A 17,116-nucleotide genomic window follows, 5' to 3' on the forward strand; every position below is an offset into this window, starting at 1 on the left:
CTAATCTGTGGGACTATCCTGGTTTAGTAAAGAATAAAAAACAGATAAAAAATTGTATTGATCTGTGAGGAATAGGGTCTTACATACAGTGGTGGTCAAAAGTTTGGAATGTATATATTTTTTTCCTTTTAATTCAAAACCATTTACCTTGTAGATTCACTTCTGTCGTAGCCGCATTTTTGAATGAACACTTATGAATTATGTTTGAAACCAAAAAAGGTTGAAATATATTCTTTTGCTTTGATTACTGCTTTGCACTTCGGACATGTTCAGTGAGGGTCACGGTGTCGTTACCAGTAATGGTTTTCACTTCACTGACTGTTAAACTATTTCAGGTATGAACTTATGAAGCTCATTGAGAAGAATAAAGGGTGACAATATGGAAGAATTTAAAATATAAAATGTATTTTGAGTTATTTGATCCTTTTTTATCCCTACATAATCCCATGAGAACCATAATTTGAATCGTGTTGAAAATAAAGAAAAGCCAAAACATAAAGTGTTTCCAAGTGTTGACTGCTAGTGTACCATAATAACATCTTTCTGACCAATATGTATACTTTTTTCTTTCCATATCCTGTCCTCAAAATACATTTACTTTTAGTTAATTTTAAAAATGTGTTGACATAAAGTGAAACCCGTAGATTTACCACTAAAGTACACGTAATACTGGTGCTTTGTTTGTTTTGAAGTCTCCTCTTCTGCCTCAGGCCGTTTGTTCTGTAGTGACAGTTTCCTTGTGAGCGGTTTCTCATTTGTTCTGGTGAGTCATTAGTTCTCTGACTTTTATTGCGACACACACTGTTGAACTGGGGCCAGTATTTACTAAAGTCTGTCGAGATTGTTCGGTGGAAGTGAGAGTTGGAACCGGTTCAGAGCATTCTCTCACCCACACTCTGACGGGAAACACGTCCACCACCACTTCCTCCAAACGCTCATGATTAAGTCCACACGTGTTTCTCCATTTCAAATCATCAAATTAAAGATAAACATACACTCATTGACAAAAATGTTTCTCTCTCCTGTCATCCGTCTGCTGATCTGGCAGACGATGCTGCTGCTTCCCCGTTTTCTTGTGATTTTTATTAGTTATTTTTTGAGCAGGGACAATAAAGGCTACTTTATCCTCATATCAATACATTAAGTTTTTTACGAGCAGCCATGTTGGACAGACCACATTCATGCATTGTTTGTTTTTCAGCCAATGTTTGTCTTTGCACAATGTTTGCGTGGTGGATATCACTGTTGATTTTCAGTTCATACATTTACTTCACAGACTCTGAGTTTAACTGGATCATAATCCTGGGTCTTAATCACTGTTATGCAAAGTGGAAATTTGATCAAGTAGCCAAAAGTTGCATTTATTATTGTTATTGATTCATTTGAAACAAAAGAAGTTCCATTGAATATGACTTGAATATGAATATGGCCCATTGGTACAGTATGGTTGCACAGCGACATCATGGAAATGATATATCACTTCCTGTGTCCAAAAATCAAAATCAAATAAAAATTATATAAATGTTCTGGTGAAAATATATATAACCTGTATATGGAACTATTACATTCTTATAAAAAAAGTGCAGCCAATTTTGAAGAGGTTTCCCTTTAACCACTTGGAGGCGCTGCAGCACCACAACATAGGCAAGTCTTTCCACGTGTGTTATTGTTTATTATTACACATAATTTCACTGTAAACTTAACTTTGGACACTTAGACCTCCTCTGGCCTTCACCTTAGACCTGAATATGAACAAAATGACTAATTATCTTTAGCAAATGTATAGAGAAATTCAGTTTACAATGTTTGGTCATGTATTCATTTTAAATCTTATTAAAACCAATTAGATGCAGATGAATCAAATGTGAATAGTAATATTTCATTGTAGTTTCTGTTCTGTAAAATTGCAGATGGAGGTTCGTAGTCAGTTTCTTTAGTTACAGAGTTCGACCACTGTGGCCGTTCTTTGTAGGTTAATTACTTACTGAGTAACGTTTTGAAGTAACTGTAGCTACTCCTTAGAGTAGTTTTATCACATGGTATAAATCTGGAAGTGATTAAACCTTTCTGTGACGAATAACAATCTATTTCATTCACACTTCTGCCCAAATAATTTATCTCTCTGACCAGTTTGGTGCGTTTAGTCATGTGATTTTTGTGTACAATAAGAACGTTTAAAGGCGGGATCTTTTAGCCAAGTTAGCATGTTTTCATTCTGTTTAATCTGCACAAAAGCATCAGTAGGATTTCATGATATTAAAGGTCTGTACCTGATTATTATTACTAATATTTTTATATAAACAAGTACAGTACCTCTGTTAAGTGATGATGTCATTGCTCCATGGGAACTTCAGCCCTATTCACTAGAATGTGATTTTAATCTGCTGTAGGGCCGACTACCACGCTCTCTTTAAACATCTGATCACACAGAAATATCACATTTACTCTGGATTTTCTTTAGTAAGACTTTTCTGACATTGATTATCTTTTTTTTCATACACAAAGAAAGCTTATTTTATTTTTCCTTATTAGGTGTAAAACTTTTTCTGGGCTTTTATCTGTTATTATTTCAGCTGAAGATACAGGTAAAGTATAATCTTTTTGCTGTGTGATGTCACACTTAACAAACGTATTCCACCAATGGCTTTCTTCTTCCCTGATATATGGCATATTCCAAGATGACAACGCCAGGATTCATCAGGCTCACATTGTGACATCGTTTCCACTCATGCAATGACCAGCAGAGTCCAGATCTTAAACCCATTAAGAATCTTTGGAGTGTGCTGGAGAAGGTTTTGCGCAGTGGTCACACTCTGCCGTCATCAATTCAACACTGGATCTTTTGGCTTTGCAGAAGCTCATTGAAACAACGCCACCGTGAATGTGAGCTGTAGTAAAAGCTCAAGGCGTCCAACGGAATTGTGGAGCGAGTGACCTTTTTTTGTGGTGACTCTTGTTTTTGGGTCAGAGCACAAACGTCTTTCTCTCCACAAATGTCGGCTTTTACAATAAACGAGGCAAACAGAGAGAAACTGAGCTAAGTCATGACTGCTAATGAAACTGTAAAACATTCCTAATCAGTTGAAAGAGGACGAGGCAGAGGCTCCTGTGCGATAATAACAAAATATGACATAACAATGGGGTTTTGTAATGACCCACTTGTTGTCTCCCGAGAGGGTGAGTGAGTGGGGGGTGTTGCTCCTGGAGTGACCTACTCTCGTCTCTCTCAGACAGATCCAGGTTAATGAGACCGTGTGGGGAGATCTGGGACTCCGCGGTGATCAGGTCTGAAGAGAGTCCTGGTCAGGGGTAGATGGAGAGATTCTTCTGGCTTACAGGTTTCACAGTCTCCTGAACAACAACATTGTGATAATACTGTAACACAATCGAACAGACTGGAAGGAGAGAAACTGGAGTCATTTAAGTATTCAGGAACAATGTCGGACTCTTCTTTGACTTTTGATTCTGCTCTAGTTTGCACGGTCTTGGTCTGAAGCTGAGGAGGTGTCGTGTGATGAAGCTGTTGCGTTTGGTGTGACACAGGTGAACTCGCGATCACACCTCACCTTTACAGACGCAACCAAAAAAGACTTGATTTTTAACACTAGCATATCTTTAACATTATAAAATACACAAGAAAATGTGTTTACATCAGTGTTTCTCAGTCAGTTCTCTGTTCAAATCCTGATTGGTTGATTTCAGACACTTATTTGGTTTTGTTGCACAATCAATCACAAATAAAACAAACTTTTGATTTTGACTGGTTACAATTAGACTGCATGTATTTCTGTCATAATGTCCTTTGGAAACAACCTCTCTCTGTTATGGATTCATTACCAGAGCCGTACTTTAATTACAAACATGTGTTGAAATTAGGGATGCACCGACACCACTTTTTCTAAAACCGATACGAGTACTTTGATTTGAGTACTTGCAAATGCCGAATACCGATATGAGTACAAGGCATTTTCTTCAACAGACTTTTTGAAGTGAATTGACGGTTTATAGACGTTTTCACAGCAGATTGGTTAGTCATTAGTTAATTTACATTTCCTCGAGTAAAGAAGGCAAGTCCCATTGACTTGAATGGGATTTTCCAACGTTCTACCGGTCATTATTTTCTAATAGAGGACTTCTGAAAAAAATACTAAGTTCGTGCTTGTAATTCACCTTATTCCGGAGGCTCGCGTGGGCGCCGCCATTAATCTGTTAACATGGGACTGGAGAAGTCCACATAAAATCAGTCACTATACGAAAACAAAGCCGTTTTTCGGCTGCGCTGAGAAACGGTTCAGTGTTGACTTGTTGGTGCAAATGAACATTGGCAGTTTTACACAAATCAATCGACTAAACATCAGATTTGAGCGGAGAATATTTTCCCTCGTTCTCCATCCACTTCTAAGAGAAGTAATGTCAGTATTTAACGGATGCCATTTTATTTCTTTTTTTTTTCCATTCAATATTATTTTTAATTTTTATTGCACTAGTGTTGATATGGTTACTTATTACTGCAGCTAAATGGCCTCTGTTTGCCTTTACTTCAGCTCCGTGTAGATTTTCTTGTGTGTTCATACTGTAGCTACTAGTAGCGAATTAGTCAACAGTATTTTGATTGTTTAGCTGCAGCTCATTTTGGCTCAATATAAACATGCTGTATCTCTTTAATTTGGATTTTCTGACGACTTTTTAGTCGCTGGGTTAGTTTTTCAGATGAATAAGACCCTGGGCATAAAATGGCGTAAGAATCGCCAGAACTGTTAGCCACAAATTAGCAGCTAGTTAGCAACATTAGCAACTTTAGCAACATTAGACTGTATCTTGTAAACTCTGCAGACTCCAGGCTGCAGCACAAACAACATTTAGCTCTGGTTAAATCCAGCTCAGACTCTGATTTAGGGAGTGTCGTCTGTAGCAAAGTCAGCTCTATGTGGAATATTGTAATTCCAAAAAATAATTATCCAATTTGTTGCTATTTTCTTTCCTCAGTGGTCAAGTGGTATTGGTTTCTGGTATCGGGACCTCATGAATGAGCACAAGCATGTGGTATCCGCCTGATGCCCGATACTGGTATCGGTGCATCCCTAATTGGAATGCGTTTGACTCTGTTATAATAGCATTAACATTATTAGAATGGACTTAACAATCGTCATTGATTTGCTAACATGTCGTTGGGAAGCTTTCCCACTGTTGCCAACAGAGGGCGCTCCAGGCAAATTGGAAAACCTGGCCAGCCCAGTCTCTCACATTTTACAGACAGTTTTCCAAAAAATCAATGCAGGATATCGTCGCCCCAATACTGCTGATGTATAATAACTATAGCCTAAATACTTTCATTAAGGAGACGATCTCTACAACAGGAAAGCTTGAGAGTAAACCAGCACATGTTTAGTTTATGAGTGTGGCATTTCTTGTGTTTCTTCAACAGACGGTGTAGAGGTCACGGACAGCCCCGGGTCAGACCACGAAAGGGCAGCGAGCGCCAAAGGACCTGCACGTACGATCCAAAGAAATATCACGAGAGAATAAACACAGGCTGCAGTTTCTAACAGACACTCTGGAGCTGCAGGTATGACTGTGTGGCCTTGGATTTAAGGTTTTGTTACTCGAAATAGCCATTTTTATAAAGATATAAACCAAATATAGACTGTTTAACGGAAAGAAGCACGACCAAAACCGTGGCAATCCCTCATTTTACCAAGTAAATACAAGTATTTATTTCTTTATCCCCAAACTTTGGAACATCATTTTAACATGGTTGCATTGTATTTCCCCTTTAAAACTATAATTACAAAATGCATTGCAATTTAAAATGTAAACTTGCTGACACTTTGGGACAGTTTTGCAGAGCCATTATTGAGATACGGCAGGAAAAAACATTTCTCACACACTCAATGTTGACATTTGTAGCAAGTTTTCACCCTTAACATCTTAGTAAAAAAAAGTCCAAAGTCTCCTTTTATGATGCTCATTTTAGAACGTTTTGTTGAATGTCGCTTCAAAGTTCTGAGAGAAGTCCCTATAACGTCGTGGCGCTCCCTCGTTCTACCCAGAATCAGGGTTTCATTCCACTTGCAAGTCAAGGCAACTTTATTTATACCGTCCATTTCATACACAAGGCAACTCAACGCCCCTATCTTCACTTTAGCTCCTACAGACGACAAACTTTTCAGTAATATGTTTCTTCAGAGGAATTTTTAAACTTCTTATTCCTTGCATGATTTTGTGAGCTTTGAACTGCATATCCAAAATCTGACCTGAAAAAAATAAAACAAAAATCAACACATGTTCATGTATAAAATGAGACTGATCCTCCATGTTCAGAGATACATGGGGAATTGTGTGATTTGAATCTCGCTGACTCCGGCAAAACCAAGACGAGCCAATCACAGCACGGGAGGCGGGAGTTAATGGTGCGCCATCTTCCGCGCCAGGATTTCCAATCAACCAGTGCTCCTCCGGCCGTAACGGGAACAGTGAAGATGACGGCCGCGACACCAGTGCCCTTTTGTTCTGTTTTAAATGAGCTGGACTTGTCGTTAAAGCCACAGTTTGAAGATGCTCTGAGGACTTTCACCAGAACGTTTACTCCACTGCTCGTGTGGATACAAACAATCACGGCGGAGCATGAGTCACTTTGTTTTTGGTTGGCTCTCGTTCAAACTGCGATGGTTAGCCCCGCCTCCAGGCTCGATTTGGAAATTGCGTCCTATTACCACAATTCCAGACTGTCCTTATATATATTTATAAATACATAAATAAAGTCAGTCTGCTTTATGCCAGGGTAGTATAGAATTACTTATTTTGATATGGAAACATAACATGACAGAAATAAATGTTTTCCTCACATTCATGCCATTAATCTCCAGCAAAAGTTTAGAATTTATAACCCTAAATGTACAGTTGAAAGCACGGTGGCGCAGCAGTTAGCGCTCGTGCCTCACAGCTCGAAGGTCCCGGGTTCGATTCCAAACTGTACGTGGCCTTTCTGCATGGAGTTTGCAAGTTCTTCCCGTGTCTGCGTAGGTTAGAGGTAAAAACATGTGCAATAGGTGAATCCTCCAGCCAGGTGTTACTGACCACCAGCCTGGCTCCACATCATGGAGACGGGTCCCCGAGCGCCGGCCCACGCTGGCAGCTCACTGCTCCTACAGGTCGCCCCGTGACATTGAGGATGGGTCAAATGCAGAGAACACATTTCTCTACAGAGATTAATAAAGCACCATTTAAACTTGGAAAATTAGAATATATCGTTCAAAAGTTCATTTATTTCTGTAATTCAACTTCAAATGTGAAACTGATATGATATAGACTCATTACATGCAAAGTGACATATGTCAAGTCTTGTTTTAATATATAATTTGTTACAATTTTTATGATTAAGGCTTACAGTCCATTTTCAAAATATTCTAATTTTATGAGATTTTTAATTTGGGGTTTTTACAAGATGAACCATAATAATCAAAATTATAACAAATAAAGGCTATACATGTCTCACTTTGAATGTAATGAGTCGTACATCATATATTAGTTCCACAGTTTAAGTTGAGAGCCATGATTAGTACATTATAATGTATGGAAACAAGTCTGCAGGAGCGTCGCAGATATCCACTGTCACCACCAGAGGGCCTCGTTAACGCTGCTCCTGGTGCTCGTCCTCTCTCTCCCCCTCAGCCTCATCAGCTCCAGGACGTTCGCGGCGTAGACGTCCCGCAGGTTAAGCCCCGCCCCCCTGGACCCGAGCCCCGCCTCGGCCCCGCCCACAGAGCCGCGGGCCAAGCGTTTGATCACCTCGGCGTGACGCAGCGCCGCCTCCTTCACCTTGAAACACAGGAATAACATGTGATATGTGGTATGTGATATGTTTTGAATGAGACTCTGCAGGCTCGGTACCTTGAGTGACAGGTAGCACACCGAGAAGCGCTCGTTGATGATGGCGATGGGCAGGGCGAGGATGAGGATGCCGGACAGGATGCAGAGGAAGGCCAGGACTTTCCCCAGCGCCGTGTCCGGCCTCACGTCCCCGTAGCCCACCGTGGTCATGGAGGTCGTGGCCCACCACCAGGCGGCCGGGACGCTCACGAAGGTGGAGCCCGGGACGTCGTGCTCCAGGGAGAAGACCACGGTGGAGAAGATGGAGATGCCCACGCCCAGGAAGAGCAGCAGGAGCCCCACCTCCTCGTAGCACTGGGCGATGGTCAGGCCCAGAGACTTCAGACCTGAGGGAGAACCAGCGTTTAAGACTTTAGAGACTTTTGTGTCCTCTGTAAGTGTTCAAATGAGCTCTCCCTGATGTTCCTAGGCCTTACGGAAGTCATCACATTAGGTCAAAAATCCAGGAAAATCCAAGTCAAAGACAGGTAAGTGACATGAATGCCTGATTGTTTTTTATCTATAATATCAGAAACCTTATTCATTCATTAGAAAATCCCACTATTTTATATAGGAATTTTTTTGTATTCTGGGTTATTTTTTCTGGTTCTTGCATGTTTACATGTTTCACTACCATGATGTCATTTGACCCCACTACCATATTTTTTATGGCACACATTTCACACACAAGGCAACTCAATGCGAGAAAATACAATTTTATCTGCAGAAAAGGCTTTATACCACTTGATGTTGCATGATAAGGTACTGTAAGGTTAAGAAAAAGAAAAGCGAGCTATTAGCATTATTCGTTCTGTAGTGCTACTGAATGTTAGCCTGGCTAAAGGCAGACTGCTGTGTTCGCTCGAATCATTTCGAAATGCACAACAGTCTGGGGACCATGGCTAAACTCTTCGCATGGATTTGGGGACCAATCACAGAGCGAGGAGGGACGGCAAGATGATGACGTGCTATTCGACATACAGAAGCTTGTAGTTTGTTTGCGGATTTAAAAAAAAGTTTATTTACGGATCCAACATGACAGCAGCAGATAGACATTCGTAGCACCCAATAAACGGCTATGGACGATCGTAAACCACACCTCTCCTACGAGAAAATGAATTGGTGGTCCCCAGACTAAACATCACTTGTGAATTTAGTCTGGCGCTAGCTAGGCTAGCCGAATGTGGGCCAATCAAAAATCTAAAACTTCTGCCGTGAAATGAGGTTCTGGCAAGACACTTTTAAGCTTTTCATGACTGGGGTGATGTGGACGTGGAGAACATGCAAACTCCACACAGGAAAGAGGAAAGAAAAGCCACAAACAGCATTCGCTCTCTCTCTCCCTCCCACTCTGTCTCTCCTCTCTCTCTGATGGCGCTTCGAATTGTCTATTTCATAATTGATCTCCAACAGGACAGGACGTCCCAGTTCCTTCAGCTGTTTTAATTCCAACATGATTCACAAATCTGCTGCTCCAGTTTTAACCTCACATTATGCAAATCTCAATGTGTTCTAGCCTTCTCTATTCTAGGGTTTTCTATGGGGTACATAAGTATGTATGCCTACAAAACAAGTTACGAGACAAAATGAGACGTGCTGTCTGTTTAAGTGTTAACTACTCTGCCCCTGTGGAGCAGAGGAAATGGCAGTGGGTTATAAATATCCCAATGTGAGGATTTGCTCCAGATCTGTCAAGACTCAAGGGCTTTCGACCTGTGGTTTAGACCTGGTTTAGACCTGGTTCAGACCTGGTTATGGGTTGGTTTAGTCCAGAAATATCTGAAAATTCATATCCAGTCTGTCAAAAGGCATATGTTGTTCAAATCCGTGGTAATCTCCAGCTCTGTTCCAGTCCCTCTGTGTCTTTGGCTTTCATTCACGCGATTTGTTCAGATCAAAGCCTGTTTCGTTCTGCACAGATCCATCTAAGAAATCCTCCCGACATTCGATTGGTACATTTATTTTTCTTAGCGCTTCTGGATTTTCATCTCAGCATCGGAGAAAGTAATTCACACCGTGGTTTTCCCCGTCCTCCAACACTCCCCACACTCAGGGGAGGAAGTCTGTCTGACGTGTGCTCCACAGAGAGAGAGCTTATACTTGTGTGGTATGGCCTGAAGATACAAACTTGTACCTATACCATCATTGTAGATTAAGCAGGTACAGAAAGATGAGGATGTGAGATGAGACCCTGGTCTGAGTAGTGCTGGGTCTTGGGTTCGGAAGTGCAGATCCTCAAAAACTCTACTTAAGTTCTGCATTTCAGTGAATTTACACTGAAGGTGATTCACTGCCTGACCAAAAAACGATCGCCACAAACGAAAGGCCACACGCTAATTCTACGTGGTTGGACAGCATTAGCTTTGGTTAGGGCACATCTGCTGTGACATGGTTTCAATAAGATTCTGCAAAGTCGAAAGATCCAGTTTCAGATCCAGACGGGCCCCAGACGGTGCCTTCCTGTGTGGAGTTTGCATGTCTTTGTAGGTTTCCTCCGGGTACTCAGGTTTCCCCCGACCACCAAAAACATGTACAACAGACCAGGATGAATGAGAGCGATGGATGGAAATTAGCCTATGTCTACAATCCAGTGTGCCAGGTTTACATAAGACCCGTGTGTGCACTGTCCCGACCAAATAAATAAATGTATACATAAACGATGGTAGAGTGTGATTGTGCAAAGCCTTCTCCTGCACATCCCAAAGATCCTAAATGTGGTTAAGATCTGGACTCAGTGTCGGCCAAACCATGTGTGAAAATGATGTCTCATGCTCCCCGAACCACTCTTTCACAACGTGAGCCCGATGAATCCTGGCATTGTCATTTTGGAATATGCCCGCGCCATCAGGGAAGAAGAAATCCATTGATTGAGTAGCCTGGTCATTCAGGATGTTCAGGTTGTCAGCTAAACCTAAACCATGACCAGCTGTAGCAACACCATAACAAGTGGAGACTTTTTAGGTGAGGCAGTGTACAATAGAAGTTAAATTTATCTAAACCCAGATATTCCTTTACTCATACAGTCATAGATGGGGCAGCACACTCTCCTGTCTGAACACAGATGTTCTCTCACCCGTGAGGTGTCTCCCGAGCTTGAGCATCCTGAGTGAGCGCAGCAGCCTGAGCACCTGCACCACGCGGCCCATGTTCTCCAGCTCCGAGCTGCCGCCATGAAGCTGCTCCACAGCTAAGGTCACATAGAAGGGCAGCACCGACAGCAGGTCAATGAGGTTCTGAACGCTGCGACCGAAGCGGCACTTGTCCCGCACGCAGAGGAACCGAACCAGCAGCTCCACGCTAAACCAGGACACGCAGACGTACTCCAGGATGTCCAGGAGAGCCACCACACCCAGAGACTCACCCAACTCCGTCTGAAAGAGAGAGAGAGCGCTACTGTGCCTGCTGGAGGGGAGGGGAACTGCAGGCAGTTTCTTCCCCCTTAGCACAGATTGAATGTTGCTGTACATCGTGTTTCCCTCTCTCACCTCACCCAGGTCCAGAGAGATGAGCACCATGTTGACCACAGACAGCACCACGAAGGACATGGACAGAGTGCAGAAGGTCCTGGCAGTCCGAGATGAGTCGGGTTTCTCCAGGACGTCCCACAGTCGGCGACGGAGCTCCGGGAAGGCCGCCCCATCGAAGTCCTCCTCTTGGTCTGAGGTCTGCGGCAGGTTCCCGAGGTCCGAGCAGTCCTTCTGGTCCTTGCGTCTGAAGTATCTCTCTCGGCAGCAGGCCTCGATGCGGATCTCGTCCAGGCCCCAGTACTGGATCTCCTGCAGGAAGGACAGCTCGCACAGCTGCTCCCTGACGTGGAGGTGCCCCGTGCGGTAGAAGTTCAGCACGTATCTGAGGAGGCACAAGAGAGTCAAGATTCTTGTGTCATGACAATGCAGTAAAAAAGCACATATTTTTCTCTAAATAAATCTGAAAGACTAGGTATTAGGATTTTTGTAGCAAACTGAAAACTCACTGGAAGGTCTGCGAGTTCCGGTCGAAGAAGAACTCGTTTTCCTGGAGGTCCGCGTCGTCGCACAGCTCCGGTGCGTCCTCGGGGCAGAAGGCCAGTCTCCCGAGGCGCGTGTCCGGGAACATGGCCAGCATCCGGGCCGAGAGGGAGAACCGGCTGCCCCCCACGTTCACCACCAAGACGTCCAGCGGCGGCAGAGTGGACGAGGGGGAGAGAGGGGACTCGCTCAGGAACACTGTGGAGTCCTGAGACAGGGACGGCGAGGGGCTGTCCAAGAGGCGCTGTGAGGCCGTCATGCCTGGAGTCACCTGCAGGGGGAGATGTGAGAGTTTTCCTGTGAACTGGCATAGTGGGTGCATAGTCTCGCAACGTCTAAAGAATTTGCATTTGACCCAGCCTTCAATGCCACTGAGGAAGTCCATAAGAAGCAGTAGGATAAGAAAGCCTGAAGGTGAACTTACTTACACATTCATAGAACTGTAGTTACATGTGGTTACTGTCATATTTACTTCAGTCTTTTGTTCAAACCTGATTCAGTTCTATCTTAGTTTCTGATTGAACCATGTCAGATGTCGAGTCAGGCTTATGATCAGAATCAACTGAAGGATTCACCTATTGCAAATGTTCTCAATAACACAAATGTAGCTCTAAATGTAATGTTTCCATGCCTCGCTGCAAAGAACTGAAAGATGGTGTTGAGTGACTTTGATTATTTTTAGCCTCCTACTTTAATTAACGCTGATATTTAGAGAGTTTTCCCTGAAGCGTCAGAGCGGACACACGTTATGGATTATTTAATCTGTGGAAGAGCAGCTTTGAGCTCCTGAAAAATTAATAAATCCCGTCCTGGATCCTGGTTTTGTCCAAGTCCAGTTCTTTTATGACACTGGTTTGGATCCAGTTTTGTTAACTGTTTGAGCTCTGATGTAATCCTAGTCCAGTCCGATTGAGTCCTGGTATTCTGAGTTTTTATTCCTGGTGAAAAGATTTAGTCTCACTTTAGTCCTGGTTGAAAAGTACAAGACCTTTCCTTGCTGCATGAATTGTTAACAAGACAAAAGAAAGACAGAATGAATCTAAAATTGTTGATTGTGTTTTGACCCCGTGGTCTTCATCAAGGCTTTCACATAGTCCTGTATTGTCCTGGTTTACAGTAAAACTGATTCAGCCCAGGTTCAGTCCTCTCCCCATAAATCATTTACAGCAAACTCTAAAACTCACTTCATTTGTTTGATGTTTATGTTTATTGATGGGATTCCCATTAGCACAGCTGTCGCTATTTTTTTCCTGGAGTCCACATATCAAAAGGACATTAAAAACACATTAACATACAAAGACACATAACTATGTATACTATATATCAGGGGAAGGCAAGTTTGCGTCAAGGAGGGCCGATTTTCATCATTGCCAAAACACCGAGGGCCGAACCTCACCATTGTAGCCTAAAGTTAAGAACCATTTCCTACAAATGCCAATGTTTTACATCTGTGGTTCTAAAGTGGTCCGGCTCCAAGACCTGCCATTACTTTAATGACAAGCTGCGACCCAAATAAAACTGTAATTTGTCATATATCGTATAAAATATTGTTTTTACCTCTGGAAATTTGCTTTTAAGAAATTATGATCAAAACAATCCAATAATATTAACAGACTCGAGTGTGTTTCGTTGTAGTTTCAGATGGAAAATATTGGAAAAAAAGGTTCCCTACAGGCTCGCGACCCACCAGTTGAGAATCACTCTTTTATATTAGGCTATATGACAAAGTGGGATATTCTGCAAGGACATATTAAAAATACACTATAAAACACACTGCTTCTCGCATTTTTAGAGTACTTTAACAGGTATTTGACCCCTTATTTGCATAATAGTATTTCTCAAAATCATATTGGGGGCCAGAAGTTCTGTGCTGGAGGGCCGGATTTGGCCCCCGGGCCTGACATTGCCTACCCCTGCTATATATCATCAATACATTCTTGGAATAATACAACAATTATGTATCAAACCTCAAGCCATAGTTAATATATCTTCAGTTCAGTTGGGTTTTACTTAATAGGAATGATTTCAATACCAATTTCTGGTTTTGTTCCATGTGCATTGCTCTGTACATGAACATTCTGTTTAATTGCACTTTTGGTAAAACAAATGTCCCCGCGGTGGCGAGTCTAGTTGGATTGTTTTTTATCTTTGCTAAATAAGTCTCTGGTAAAGAATTGTATCCTTCTTTGATGCTATTATATTTCTGCCAAAAGACGATAGTGAAAACAATAATCTATCATTAACTGACAACCACTTAAGTCGATTGAGCGTGACTTTGGTGCTGGTTCAATAAAAACACCAGTTGAGCTGCTCGGTTTTGTTTGGTCTGTGACCCTTTTAACTCACAGCTGAGCATTAGACCACATGCAATAGTCATGACAGAACCAGAGCTTGGCTTATTTGTTTAGTTGCTTTCCCTTCTTGTCCTGTGCATCTTCTTATAATGGAGAGACCATTTTAGTAATAATGCTGTCTTCATGTTTCCTTCAGGATAGTGAGTTATCTTAAGTTTCATTGAAGTTTGTATCAAAGGCATCCTTCAAAATCTCAATCCCTGCAATAACACAAGATCAGTGCCCGTTTTATAATAATTATTAATCATTTTAATGTGAGAGTCTTTTGTAAAATGTGTTTTTATTCTTTGTATGACCTTGCGAGACAGCTTGACGAGCTCCTCGTGAATAAGGATTTGTTCTTAATTGACATAAATGAATAATAATAAAACTGTTGCAGTTCCGGTTTAGTCCTGGGTTTGCCTTGGTTTAAAACTGATTTTTAGCCCTGTTTTAGTCCAGGATCAGTCCCGTTTAAGTCCTGGTTAAAAGCTCTTTTATATTCTCCTGGTTTAGTCTTGGTTTAGTCTGGATTAGCTCTGGCTCAGCCCTGGTTTAGTTAGTGTTTAATCCTGGTTTAGTCCTGGTAAATCCTGCTTTCGCCAAAGTTTAATCCTGGTTTTGTCCTGGTTCAGTCCTGGTTTAGCTCTGGTTTAGTCCTGGTTCAGTTTTGGTTTTGCCCAGTTCTTACCTTGACATCAGCAGACGCAGCTCAGTCCGGACTCAAATTAAGTCTTCAGAAATAAATGACCAAAATCTCCAAACTTGTCCATCTCCGCAGTTTGTCCAAAGGTCCGCAGGTCACATGAGGAGGGTCCACAGCAGGTCATGTGACGAGGGGGGCCGGAGGTCATGGGTCTGCGAACAGGTGAGGACAGGTGCGCTCTGTGTCCGAATGTCGATGTGTGAGTGAGAACTGTGCTGTGCTCTGTGGAGAGACTGAGAGAAAGAGAGAGGGAACATAGGAGAGGAGAGGGGAAAGAGGGAGAGAGAGAGGGAGGGAGAGAGAGAGAGAGGGAACAGAGGAGAGGGGGGAAGAGGGAGAGAGAGAGAGGAGAGAGACAGAGAGAGGGAACAGAGGAGAGAAGGGGGAAAGAGGGAGAGAGAGAGGAGAGAGGGAGGGAGAGAGAGAGACAGAGAGAGGGAACAGAGGAGGGGGGGAAGAGGGAGAGAGAGAGGAGAGAGACAGAGAGAGGGAACAGAGGAGAGAAGGGGGAAAGAGGGAGAGAGAGAGGAGAGAGGGAGGGAGAGAGACAGAGAGAAGGAACAGAGGAAAGAAGAGGGGAAAGAGGGAGGGAGAGAGGAGAGAGACAGAGAGAGGGGAAAAGGGGGGAGAGAGGAGGGAGAGAGAGACAGAGAGGGAACAGAGGAGAGAAGGGGGACATAGGGAGAGAGAGAGGAGAGAAGGGGGAAAGAGGGAGAGAGAGCAGAGAGAGGGAACAGAGGAGAGGAAAGAGGGAGGCAGAGAAAGTGGGAGAGAAAGTGGGAGAGAAAGTGGAGAGAGAAAGGGGTGGCGGCCTGATGAACCTGCAAAGTCTCACCTCTACATGTAGCCTTTGTGTTACATTGTTGATGCTGCAGCATTAGTTGGACTAAACATTGACAAAATATTGAATCCAGGCAAAAATCACCAATACTTCACTAAAACAAGAAGGGTTTGAGTTTTATGAGTGAGGTTTAATTAAACTCGTCCCAAATCATTTTGCCCTGTGCCACATCTGCTGAGGCGTTGTCATAGAAACCTGTTCTGTGCCACTTTAAGGTTCCCATCTGTGGTCAAACAGCGCCACCTGGCTGATGTCTTTCATGACAAACACTGAAGCTTGGCCTATTACCACCGTATATAAGAGTCATATTTAGTGTCCGCCGTAATTATCACTGAGGAATTACACATAACAGGATCATGTCCGTATTAATTAAAATAACCTGAACCGAGCACTTTTTCTCCTTTTTACGCTCAGCAGCTTTATTGCAAGACTTGTCTACCGCCAGGGGGAGCCTGGATAAACCACTGCCAACACAGCGCTTTTCACGAAGCCACGAAGAACACAAACGTCCTCCGCGTTGTCCAATCAGAGCCCGAGCCGCGAGCCTATGCCCCGCCCCCCACGGAAACCGCCATCTTAGAATCTGAACACGGATCTGGCGCCTTCACTCCGGACCAAAACAACCGAAACAAGGTACTTTCCCACGGATTCAAACCTTCCTCGAAGTCCAAATAGTACCATGACAGGCAGCTGAACAACTACCGCGGCTGCCTTTTAGTAACACATCCCCTCATTTAACACAGGAACTAGTTTTGCGTCCAGAAATGCCCAAGAGGGAACGTCACAGAGAGCTAGCATCGGTGTTAGCATTTAGCTTCCCTTACCCAGTGATAAATGAGTGTTTTAATCGATATTTATGCGCCTGTAAACGGTGTTCAAACGTCTAATGAACCCGAATTGACTTCGTGCAAACGTAAATTAATAACAAAACAAATATGAGTTGGAATTGATTTGAAAAAGCGGACTTGCGAATAAACGCGCCAACCCGTTCTGTGGAGCGAAGAGGGTCCATTCAAGAGTCTATTAAACAGATTTAATGCTTAAGCAACACATTTTTAAAACTTGTGCTTGTTGGTTGTTTGGATGCATGCGTTTATTTAGCTTTTAGTGACAACATGTCAAAGAAATGCTGGTTTATTTATGGCAGTGGCTAGTCATTTATGCCGGAGATGTGAAAATGTTTTGCTGATAACGTCACGTATCATCGTCATCTGTCCAGATTTGGTTTAATTAACACATGCACTAAAGTTGAGTCTCCTCCATATAACAAGGCACTATTGACTGCACGGTTAGTACTATTCCATTGGTTTAGTCCTGGTCGAGTTTATGACCCTATGCTCTATTCACACAGATTCTCCTG

The 17,116-nt window shown here is 42.8% G+C and overlaps 1 protein-coding gene across 2 annotated transcripts; it reads right to left on the bottom strand.

Moving 5' to 3' along the window:
- Positions 1–7,579: 7,579 nt before the first annotated feature.
- kcnv1 (potassium voltage-gated channel modifier subfamily V member 1) lies at positions 7,580–15,148 on the bottom strand. 2 transcript variants are annotated; one of them, XM_079569788.1, is made up of 6 exons: positions 14,901–15,148; positions 11,843–12,147; positions 11,355–11,718; positions 10,943–11,240; positions 7,891–8,216; positions 7,580–7,818 (listed from the first exon to the last, which is right to left on the bottom strand). In XM_079569788.1, exons 2-6 carry the CDS (start codon positions 12,133–12,135, stop codon positions 7,612–7,614), a joined length of 1,488 nt encoding a protein of 495 aa, XP_079425914.1. In that variant the 5' UTR covers positions 12,136–12,147; positions 14,901–15,148; the 3' UTR covers positions 7,580–7,611. The 2 variants fall into 2 exon arrangements, with proteins under 2 accessions (XP_079425914.1, XP_079425913.1); XM_079569787.1 differs by lacking the exon at positions 14,901–15,148 and adding an exon at positions 13,061–13,086.
- Between the last annotated feature and the right edge of the window lie 1,968 nt (positions 15,149–17,116).

This window comes from Gobius niger (assembly GCF_951799975.1).
Source record: "Gobius niger genome assembly, chromosome: 13".
NCBI lineage: Eukaryota > Metazoa > Chordata > Actinopteri > Gobiiformes > Gobiidae > Gobius > Gobius niger.

What these genes read in the sequence shown, in the direction of transcription:
- kcnv1 (XM_079569788.1), bottom strand. Translation starts at nt 12,135, where the DNA reads ATGACGGCCTCACAGCGCCTCTTGGACAGCCCCTCGCCGTCCCTGTCT. An exon ending in CGGAACTCGCAGACCTTCCA is followed by an intron (nt 11,719 to 11,842) that starts GTGAGTTTTCAG and finishes GTGCCTCCTCAG; the next exon opens with ATACGTGCTGAACTTCTACC. An exon ending in TGTGCTACCTGTCACTCAAG is followed by an intron (nt 7,819 to 7,890) that starts GTACCGAGCCTG and finishes CTGTGTTTCAAG; the next exon opens with GTGAAGGAGGCGGCGCTGCG.